The 12090-nt window shown below is 36.0% G+C and overlaps 1 protein-coding gene across 1 annotated transcript in view; it reads right to left on the bottom strand.

The window, feature by feature from the left end:
* Smp_100080 (putative tetraspanin) overlaps positions 1-9715 on the bottom strand; it is a gene marked incomplete at its 5' end in the record, with an annotated part of 50287 nt that extends 40572 nt beyond the window's left edge. Inside the window, 4 exons of the mRNA XM_018799790.1 lie at positions 2901-3014; positions 4307-4420; positions 4454-4729; positions 9653-9715. Coding sequence (XP_018651544.1) covers positions 2901-3014; positions 4307-4420; positions 4454-4729; positions 9653-9715 — 567 coding nt within the window. The remainder of the gene's footprint in view (positions 1-2900; positions 3015-4306; positions 4421-4453; positions 4730-9652) is intronic.
* Between the last annotated feature and the right edge of the window lie 2375 nt (positions 9716-12090).

Here is a 12090-nt window from a genome sequence, read left to right as displayed (position 1 = left end):
CATTATTCGTGTGCTGTGTGTGGGAAATGAAAGCGAACACAGGAGGCGGTTGCGGTAAATACATCAGTGTGTATGTAGTGGAAAAGTAAACAATGTAGCGGATATTTAGGCTAATAATCGGCGAGTCGTCGGATATTTGGGGGAAAAGTCGACAAATCGTCGGATATTTAGAGTGAAAATCGGAAATTCGTCGGATATTTAGGGGAAAAGTCGACAAATCGTCGGATAATTAGAGTGAAAATCGGAAATTGGACCAGCTGCTTTTCCTCGTTTCAGATTACTTATAGCCTTTTGAACTTCAAGTAGGGTCGGGGGGCCTACCTCAATGTTCCATTCAGGTTTTCTGGGAATAGTGGGTAGTTGTGCAGTAGCTGAAGGCCAGCTAAACTGCTCCTTAAAGTGTTCCGCCCATCGTTCTAAACGTTTAGGTTGAGAGCAGATAAGGGTTCCGTCTTTTTCGGAGATTGTCTCACTTACACTTGACTTCTTAATTCCGGTTTCTTTTATTAGTCTGAATAGTTGCCTGGTGTTGCCTACAGCCGCTGCCTTTTCTATCTCTTTTGCTTTCGTTGCCCACCACTGCTCACGATCGTTCCTTAGACTTTTAGTTAACCTAGATCATTTATATTACCAGAGTTATGAATGCTTAATAACTAGGCTAAGTCTGAATGTTAATTTTCGAGTCGCTTAAAGTGGTAGAGAAAGACCCTGCCGAAAAATTCTGTGCATAGTTTTGTAGACTTCTAACCTAATCAACTAACTGATGCCATGTCATATACTCTTAAAGCAGCACTGGAGGCTTAGTGATTACAGTTTTCAAATTTCAACCATTGGATTACAGATTGGTACTACGCTTAACCCTTCACAAGGTATAGCTTGAAGTCAAGTAAATAAATTTGTACTTTGCGAGTTACAACAAAGGTAACATTGGGGACAACTGTTGAACACTCCATCTCTTATCTGGTATACCATCAAATATCTAATAAACTCTAAAGGCAAATTGTGAAAAACACTGAATAATCTAGCCTAAAAATGTGTTTTATGTCAGATATATATATACAAGAAGAAATCACTATTAGTCAAAATGAGACCCAAAAAAATGAAATAGCTATAAACACCCACATATTTTGGCATAGGAAAAAAAATTCTGTAAGACATACAGAAACAGAAAAAAAACTCTGGAAAAATGAAACATTTGACCTATGAAAAAAAGTAAGACAGATTACTTTTAATCTTTTGTCTGGTAAAGAAATATGGAAGAAGAGGAAGAAGAAACAGGAGGAGAAAACATAAATTTATGCCTTCCACCACCACTACCATCATAATTATCAATATAATCAGTTTACAAATTATATTGCTCCAAAAGGTAGAGAAATGTACAAGGTTACTTAGTGAATAATTCATAATATATAAGTGTCCTTTGCGTTAAATTAAAAAAAAGTGTAAGGCAAGTTAGGAACTGATAAATGGGTTATGCGTATACATCGATATATATATTTTCTGACAGACATATAACGAATGTGTGTATACTAGTTTATCAACTATGGAGGAAGGTAGATAAGTTATTCATTAAGACAGATTCTTGGTTGTGTTTGAAGCATCTGTTAGCGTGGTTAACGCGTATAATAGTTGAAACATAACCTGTAGCCATCAGTCAGTAACAGAAAACATAGAATTTAACATGAATATAAGTCACGTCAAGATCCCATAGCTCATCATATCAGTATGGAGAGTAATGAAATAATAGAGATGGAAAATAGAGGTAGACAAGTAATATTAACTGCAATAGAAAGCTAAACACGACGAATGTAGTCTTGGAAAGACAAAAGGAACCTCCATATCCACTAACCCAGTTAAAGCGCCGGATATTCGCTTTTCATCCTCTTAACCGCGTAAACAACGCCGCTAGAAGGTTGTGAATAGGACTTCCCTGGCAGTGACTGTATACGCGTGACCATGTGAAAGCATTTCGAGAAAGAGGACTCTCCCCACCCTCAGCCGTACGAGAGCATTTGGGAGCACAATAGTATGTGGTCACAGGATGAATTTATAGATGCTCGATGACCTTTGTATTCGATCACTACCATAAGCAAAGTACTGGTCGCATTTAATCTTATAATGTTAAGTAGGTGGTGGTTGGCAACCTATATTCCATGAGAGGTAACGGACGTAGGTAAGTAAGTGATGCTGAAATCAAGCTTTCTTTTCCCATATACAGCCATATTAGCCAATATTGTACGTTGGGCGTAAATAATGGTTAGAGGTGAGTACCATATGCCCTAATCACTTCAATTATTAAGGGTTTACGGCCCAATAAACAGACATGCTTTTTTATCTAATCCTACTAACTACAAGTAAATAATTCCGCTTTTTCGTTTTATAACTGCCTTGGTTATTTACTTTCAATCGGCTGAGTGTTGTTATCAAAGAAGTATTATCACGAACAGTCGTTCATCATAATCATCATAACAGAAACAAGCAAGTACTTATTCTATAGTTCTAATCAATTAGAATAGTCGAAAGCAGGGAACCATTGACTTATCCATTGACTGTGCACACCCTTAGCAGAAAGAAAGAGATAGCTTACATACTTGTCCGAATTATTTATTAGAATTAAAATAACAACATTATGTGTTTGTATATTAAGATTATAATTAGAAAATCAGTCAGTCATCAAAAAACAATGTAAACCAAGCAGCGGTACGTAATGGTTTGAACTGTTAGATTTCCTAAGACGGGTGAAGTGATTAGCAAGCCAAACTACTTTATTTTCTACAGTCATACTAAGGCATTGACACAATAAAATATCATTGAAAACTTTGTTTGATGAAAACCAACCATTTTAACAAAACAGACAAGCAATCACAATTCTTTTTAGAGAAATTATACTTATCACTTACTATAGTATACGAGGCAGATTTATCTGGACAATTTTGATGCTTCGGGATGCAACATGATGATGGGACAGTTAATCCTGGATAATCATTCATTCCATTGATGCCACAACAATGAAGCTGTAGAAGCAAAAGAATATAATAGATGGAAAAACATCAATGAAAACATCTGCGATTGTCTTCTTTTCTAATAAAATGACAAATGAATTGAGTTTTATAATCATCTTTATAAGTGAATAACCATTTAGTATAGAACAATGTCATGTTTGTCCAGGGGATTTTTTAATGTTGATTAAACTATATCAATTAATTTGGAATTTGGCCACTAAGTGGCTCAACATTGTAGGCACTATCTTGAGTTTTTAAGAGTTTGCATGTAGTCAGCGATAAATCCTGCACTTAAGTTTTGTTCCAGTTAGCACTCCATAATAAGGTGTGTTTGTAATCTTCAGAGAACTGATGCTTCCTGTGGGTTTCGAACCCGCGTCACCAGATCTATGAACAATTATGTGACAGTATTTATTACGCAATGCCTAAAATATCGAAAAAATTATGAACCTGACCTGGCTCAACTTTAATTTATTATGAATTTGACTTCAAATTCTGCGAGTCCATCACTCATCTGAACTTTTTAGTATAATATTCAAGTAGAGCGCTAAGAATGGAAATCTAAACAGTATCCTTTACGACCTAAGAAATACAAATTTTTTGAGTGGTTTGTACAGTCTTACTAACGTTAGCTAATGAGCCAGTAGAAAATGTCACCAGTTTTGTTACACAGCTGTAATGTAAGGCAGGAAAACATTTATTTTGCCATATAAACAGTGGCAGAGTATTAGTTTAGTGATTAAAATACTCGACTTTCAACTGGTGCGTTACAAGCCCGAAACTCGCCTCACTTTATTTGCTCCATATAGTCCACAAGTATCATCAACCCCCACACTTGCGAATATAGCCAAAGTTGACTACATGACCCGTTACTTGGTTTTTGAGTCGTACTGATAAAATCACGACTCAACTGTGCTTCAAAACCAGAACATAACTTTCTATAACATGAAAAAAATGTTTGTTTTGTATTTTTCAGTTTATAGTACATCTTGATTTTACCGTTCAGTTTCAAAACACAACCTTCTGATGAATTGATATTGCCCTGAATTAATCCTATGAGATTGTTGTCAAAAATTAGATTGGAGAAAGATAATATTATAGGCAAATTTTCAGTGATCATATCCATTAAAAGGACATCAGAGAATTTAAACATTGGGGTATTTACATCGAAAGTACATTGTATCGTCGTTTTTACTTCCTTCGTCATAGTTTAAAATTTAATTTGACAGCAGATAACAACAAAATATACAATAAATTTCACTCTTTTTGGTTAACAAACAATGGTGAATATGAGTAAAACGTACACTTTGTTGTATCCAATCACGGTAGGAATCACTTCTGTCGAAGTTTTCATCAACTGATTCATTTTTAAATCGCATGATAATATTTTCTAAAGCTTGAATAATCCTTCTTTCCGTCTAATATAGGTTAAGTAGTTACAATTTACTTACTTCAACTTTAAATACTAAACACAAAGCTGCTGTGGCTATTTCAACTCCGAACATAATAGTTAAACAAATAGAGTATGTTCCAAGTAGGCAACGAGATTCATGATAGGCTCCACAACATCCAAAAACAGCCACAACAATTGTTAATAATCCTAGACCGATAAGAGCATATAATAAGTTCTGCATTTTATCAGCATGTCCAGAACGAGATACTGCACTTTGAATTAATGAATCCACATAACAATATATGGCAAAACATAGTATTGCGGCACCAATTAACTATTAACAATGAGAATATATTGATAAATAGGAAAATAATTAATCCACGTACAATGGATAAAACTTATGCGACGACTGATTTTGACAAATTAAACAGATTGGTCTATTAATTAATAGGTTTGGTCCACTAAATGACTGAAATAACCGTGAGTTTTAAATATTGTATTAGCTTGTTAACCGTCATGAAACTTGAAAATAACATATGGAAGAATTAACAAATCTAAACTAAAGTACTTTGATTTCAAAGCAAAATGGAGGGTCATAACACAAATCTCTAATGTCTACAATAAAGTTTATCTTAGACAACCAAAGACGGCACGAATATATACTGGCTCAAGTCATTACATTAAATTGGGACAGAAAAAGAAGAGAAGCACAAGAAAAACGATCATGCTAATTTGATTAAAAAGTCGAATGAAAGGATATGATCGAAGAATCAGATGAAAGAATATGTCCAGCTCATACACTTTTACAAACGACTGAGTTCAGTAGCCAATGACTTTATAGTTTGATTGTGACATCCCTTCTATTTAATTATCCTATCAAACTTGGTCACCGGCTACCATGGGACTGCATCTCCTCACAATGCTCCACTGCCTTATGGATCAGACCTTGAGGTCAAAGGCTTCGGGTGTGGCCTCCTAAGAAAACCACTTGCTTCAGTTTGGGCACCTGGGCAGTATCACAGCCCTCACGCAAATCAAATGAGATTTGTGTGGCGCATATGTATCTGGTGCCTCTTCGTACCAATATTTATGTGTCCAAATAATAAATAATAATATCAAACTTAGTGGGCAATGAGCCAGGTTACTTTTTTGCGAGAAACGTTTATTTGATTTTCCTTATTTAGGTGTATGTTTAATTAAACATTAGCTACACCGAAAAATAGATGATTTAGTTAGTCAGTAAGGATGGCTTTTTTTATCTTGCTTGGTCTCTATACCCTTATAACGGAAATCAGTTGAGATAATATAACATTGATCGAATGTAGACTTCTCTTTTCGTGTACAAGCGTATATCACTGAAGTCAAATAAAATAAGTATATATTTTGAGTCAAACGAAATAACTAAGTGTGAAATTTCGAGCACTGTAGAAACTTTAGAATTAAAAACAAGCCAAAAAAATTATGGAACGATTTTTAAGACCCTGTATGCTCAGCTTAAAATTATAGACATGATATCAATGATTCTTCTTCACTATGCTAAGAATAGTTTAACGCATTTAATCACATTAGACACAGACACATTTTGGAAGAAATTTTGAGATTATTTATTTACTCAAATACTTATGAGAATAACTTTTTGCCAAAGACTAATTACAAATCGGTTTTCTGTTTTATATCGTCAATTTGTAGACTTTTTGGTCAAACAATGACTCGTCGCCCGAGGGAATTGAAACTAGATGAGATAGGAAAATCAGTGTCACAACACTCAACAGGAACCGTGCTGATTCACACAGAAACAGAGAATGGCTCTCGCTTCCGATCAATTGCAGCTGCTACTTCAACGACAACAGCGGCGTTTTAGAAAGAATCAGTTGGAATTTATGGGCAAATTACGCACACGGCTGCTGAATCATCCATGCTTTGGAGATGTGATGAAGGTTAATGAATTAGTACCGAGTTGGAAAGTGACTGCAGAATGAATGAATGTGTCAGTAAAAGCCTCCATGAATCCTTGATAGACAGTAGTTTAAACGAAACAGTAGCAGTAACACATGATCCGCCTAGTGGTTCAAGAATGTCCATTTCAGACACACGTTCCGTAGTGGATCCATATCCCATTATCTCCGAAACACAATGTAGAGACAATGACTCGTCCAGCTCTCAGAAAGACGATGTCTTGCTAAATGCTTATGAAATTGTTGCAGTACCCGCCAATGAAGAAACAGAAAATAAATCGAGAAGCATAATGAACATAGTTGCACCAAATGGAACTCATCATTCTGCGAAGAAAATTATGTGATGAATCTACTTATCGGGATTCTCGAGTTGTTTTATCAAATATGGGTTATCTTCATGACTCATATGTTTTTTGAAATTTCTTATAAAAATGAGAAAATAATGTCGGATGCATCAAACGATAATCAAGAACCTGGTGAAATTTTGATATATACTGATTTTCCTAATGGTCCATTATCTACTAATGAGATTATTAATAAATTTAGTGAAAATGTTTTAGAAGAATCAGACCCTGATGATCTCAAATCAAATGTCGTTCATTCTCACGATCTAGTCAGTTCTAGTGGATTCTCTGCCCAATGCGACAAATATGTTTTGAATAAAGTCACATCAATTGTAACTTGTGGATATAAGGATCCAACATTATTTCGTGGGGGAGGATAAATTCAGAAAATTCAAAGTCTGGATATCAACTCCGAATCTTCAAAAAAAGGGAAGTGTTATTTCCCGATGAGAATTATGAATGGTAACTGTTGAGAACTGTTTATGAACCAATACGGTACATATATTCCTATTGTTTAATTATTAATTAGCTAAACTATGCACATTCATGTTCCTCTTATTATAAGCTTTATTTTGACCCATGGACTGTTATTATACGATTCACTGTTGTTGAGTTATGCCCAGTCTATTAATTACTGTCTCCCACATTCACAGCCACTTTTGGCTAGATCTTGTATAAATGTTATTTTCTGTTTTATGGTACGATGTGGTCTGTTTGGTTTGTGTATGAATGCAGTACATTTGAAATACATGATTCATATTGCAAAGGCTGGAATTGGTATTCTGGACTTAACAGGTAGAGCTAGGCGGGAATAAAGACCGATAGAGACTCTAGACTGCTTGTACGGGTTTATGCGTCATCGGTTCGGTCGATAATTCACTGTTCTCTAATTGGCGGTATCACTACGTCATATATTGGTAGGGACACAAGGCCACAAGTTATAACACTCAGTTTGTATTCATACCTTATAGATTTCACTGACTAGATTCTGTGCTTGACTAATAGGTATACTACCTAGGTGTTAGTATGGATAAGATTTAAAATGAGTAAGCAACCCCACATTTTCAGAGTGCATTGAGAAGCAGTTCGCTACTTCGAAAATAACTGAAAGAATAAGAGCACCAAACAGCTCACATAATTTTGATGGGGTTTTGTTCTCTGAGCTGGACGGTTTGGTCGTGGAGATTTCATCGTTCTTCTGAACATCATCAGCACAAACTTCGGGTAGCTCCCATAATACTTGTTCGTAACTTAACTCATATGTAAATCTTTTTATTAGGGCATAATACGACCTCCAAGACATTTCACACAAGAGTATAGTGTTAGAGAAAACGAAAATAAAGTGGTAGGAATCATGAGTCACAATATAGTGACTTTTTTCAGTCCGTTGAAACTACTGATGAAGTCGTCAGTTAAGTATTCGTTTTCTGCTAATTAGATATAATAAACTATTGTTTGTACCGAGGTGCAATGAGATTGACTTCAAGACTTACAGGAGTGAAACTCATATCCAAAAAATTGCATCAAATAAATCATACTGATCAAACAGAAAACAAGAAGTCAGTGAAATATGACTGACACAGTTCTCAGCTTTGACTCACACCTCTCACTTCTCCGATAATACTGAAAGCTTTTTTTTGTAGCATACGGCGCCCTGAGGTTCGCTGTAGATATTTTGCCTTCGAGTGTTACATTACCACTAACATATACACTACAAGCACTGTTCGGATATCTCCAACGGTTAATGTAAGAATGAATAAATGCTCAAGCGATTGTGAACCATGTGAAAGTACTTTAATATCTTGGTAATATTAAGTGCGTAACATGTTAACGGAAGAAAATTACAACTGTTGACTAGTGGGCATTGTATGTAATTTATAGGCAATTATTGAGTAATCAATTATTTTAATAGTTGAATCGTGGATGCGCACTGCTGAGGAGTCCTATACAGGGACGGAATAGCCGGCCAGTGCCCCCAGATTCTTAATGGTGGTTTAGCTTAGAATCGGTTTATGAATCCAACCATTAAAATTACAATCTTCACATATCTCCATTCTGGTAATAATTCTACCTAGAATCTTGAAAGAGTAAGCAATTAACTTTTATATGAAACTCGAGACAAGGTTTTTTATTTTTACTTTATTCCTTTGACGTGGAACGTATCGGAAAGTGTAAATTTAAGTAATCGGCCTCAAACTAAGCTTATATGTGATGGGTAGTAATGTCATCCAGGAACCCTAACCACAGCATTACGAAAGATTCCTGCATGACAAACTGCGTGGTACAGTGACTGACACTATAGGCAAACACAAATCAGCTAAAATCGCTAATACAATCAACAACAATTCTCAAATATACTTAGTAATTTGCCACGGCATACTATAACCCCAGATGTTAATCATGGCTCGATACCCGTAAAACAAGTATTAACACCAAGATGCTCGGGCTGGTTTTTGTTAAAACTAAAACTACTCTACATTCTTAATAAATGCTAACTTTTAAAGCATATCTTATTTTCGTTTACTTAAAAATATTGTTCATAAAATTAACTTGTGAGTGGACATGATTCTCGAATCTAGACAATGGAACAATTACAGCTAGTTGTCACATCAACCTTATCGTTTGTCTAGTATGCCTTATAAACATGCAGATAAAAAAGGTTTATATAAATTCATTGTTGGTTGAGTGACCAATTACACTACAGACAAAGATGTTCGAGCTTAAAGAAAAATAAAAACTTTTTAACTTATGGGTTCTGAATAAATGGTAGAAGATATATCATGACTTAGAACATTTATGCCTACCCAGAGAATGAAGAATAAGTCTTCAGTTGTAATTCAATCAACTATAAACATGAACACAACAACACTAGGAAGCTAATCTTACGATTCTTAAAAAGGAGGCACATAAAAAATCTGCTCAGTATTTGTTTCGTGAATATGGCCTACGGATACTTACGAGAAATATTACATTAAACGTCATTAATGCAACGACGAGAAACGTAGTACATCCTCTACCCATCTTCCCGCCGCTAAAGGTCGTGGAAGCGAAACGTTATGTGTTATCTAATAGTTCAGAAAAAGTAAATAGCCCGACTGTGAATTGGAAAGTTAGGTACTTATGACGTCTAAGGTTATTTCGATTTATTTACTTATTGTCACATACCTCGGCCACATGTCATTCACAAGCAATAGTAATAAAACAGTTTTAGTTGTGGATTTCCATGTCGTTTCCAAGAGCGGGGTGTCAGCCCGAGTCAGACCTAATATCGTCAAATTAAATATGAAGGAAATTCCACACCTTTCGATCTCAGAAGATTGGACATCAGAACCAGAATCGTTCGATGAAAATGATTGGGAATTCGCAAATGTGAGTTACCACATTAAATGCAACTTGGACAAAACTACGCAAATCAGAAACTTTAAAACATGCTTCGATAAAAAGTTCGCGTCCTTTACAGTAGGAGAAAGAGGGAATGAAAATAATTAAGGTTTCTGGGAACTGACAAGACCAGGTTTTGAAATGGGAAAGCCAAGAATACACATATCCAAGCTCTATGTTAGTCCTATAAGAAGTATGGAAGAAACTGTGAATTATTCTGTATAATCCATACATAAACAAGAGGATAAGGGTGAGAAGCTTCTACAAATGGTTTATGTGAATGGTGTTGTAGCATTAAATAAATCCCCAAAATCAATAGCTCTGTAGGTGTTCGACATTGATTGCTGACCACATTAGTTTTAATGGACTCACCTAGCTAAAGGCGCTCGGTCATGCATCCACACCAGACCACGAGTTCGAACAGCGTGCTCAGCGTCTCCTGCAATCACTAGCCAGTTTAAATCAGTCACTCCTCGATATATTGATAATCTATCAAATATATCTTCCAACCTCCTCGCCTCTGGCTTTTAATTTCACTGGGTGGGCGCGATTAAATTATAGGAGGTGTTACTGGCAAAGTGTTGTCAAACTACAACACCTGTGGTATCTTCAGTTTGGCCTTCCTAGTGAATGAGAATTGCCATAAGCCTTGATATTTTCTCATTCCTTAGCTGTTAAATTCAGGAGTGGAATCTTTCTCGTCAGTACAGATGAATTCTGCCTCATGTACTCTGGTTATTATGACTGCTAAAAAAACCCTAGATCTTTTCTGGTGTCTCATTGATCTGATCCCAATTCGAGAGAACGGATGAATATGCCTTGAATATAAATCATTCATCTAACTCTGTCACCATACCTAGGCCAGCCCCGTTTGAGCTGCCTGAGTGCAAAGAAGCCGAACACGGATTGTGACAGAATGAAAGCACTGAAAATCCGTTCACAGTAGTTTTTTGGGCAATAATGTTGTTCATTTTGTTTCTTCTCTCTGTCATAAATTTTAACCTTTATTCAGATCTCTTTTAACCATACTTTGTTTTTCTGTCTTCCACACCTGAGCTTTAATTATATAACTTTGATTAAAGACGTGCCATCTGCTACCTAATTTTTCTGTTGCATGTTGCCGGAATATTGACAACGATGTCGTGTTTGACAAAACCCAAGGTCACGGCGTCATTCTTTCTGTGACTGTTAACCTTTGACTGTTCTCTCGGAAGGATTGATGGGATCCTTGAAAATAGACATGTCATCCCACTTTGCTGAGAATATTTTCACTGATCCTCAGGTATTGAAATCCTGCTTATTATCTTATCTTTTTGCTGCTTAGCACGCTATTTTGTGTTGGGGGAACCTTTGACTTCATAGCACAGGCTATACCGTTTGAGGTACTTTACATTTTTGATAGAATTTGTTCTCTTTCTTACATCAGAACCGTTTGAATTGAAAATGGCGCGGAGTCGGAACAAATTATAGACACAACTAAGGTATGTCAATCTTTCGTACCAACAGGTAACCCTCGTGCTATTGATAGAAGAAACCAGAGAAGTAGTGAATAGGTCTTTATTTCGATCTTCGCGCAGTCACAGTGGAGCGTGGGATTATCTGTTCAGACAAACAAAGGCTCTCAACATTCAATATAAGATAATAGGGAATATAACGCTTACAAAATGTAAGGAAGTGAATGAATACTTGAACAATACTGTTTTAGCATATGCTTGGTTGTTTGGGGTCAACTCTTAACCAACCAACCTGAGCTGTTACATTAGCTTCCCCCTAGAATCGACTTCCGTAGGAACGTCGGTTCGATTAACCTATCTATCGATAACACCTTCGTTCTATTTCTCATCCCAAGACGAAATTATCAACTCGCTCACTATTTGACTCACAATCAGTTACGACTAACGCTTTCAACGATAGTCCATGGATGTCTCTTCATTTACTAGCTTGTCATCTTATTTTGTAGCATGTGATCTTTTCTACAACTATCGCTGACGGTTTGCTGCGTGCTTTCAAGAGAA

The sequence above is a fragment of the Schistosoma mansoni genome, chromosome 3, assembly GCF_000237925.1.
Source record: "Schistosoma mansoni strain Puerto Rico chromosome 3, complete genome".
NCBI lineage: Eukaryota > Metazoa > Platyhelminthes > Trematoda > Strigeidida > Schistosomatidae > Schistosoma > Schistosoma mansoni.
The sequence above is the reverse complement of the archived record's forward strand: the minus strand, read 5'-3'. Positions and strand labels throughout refer to the sequence as shown.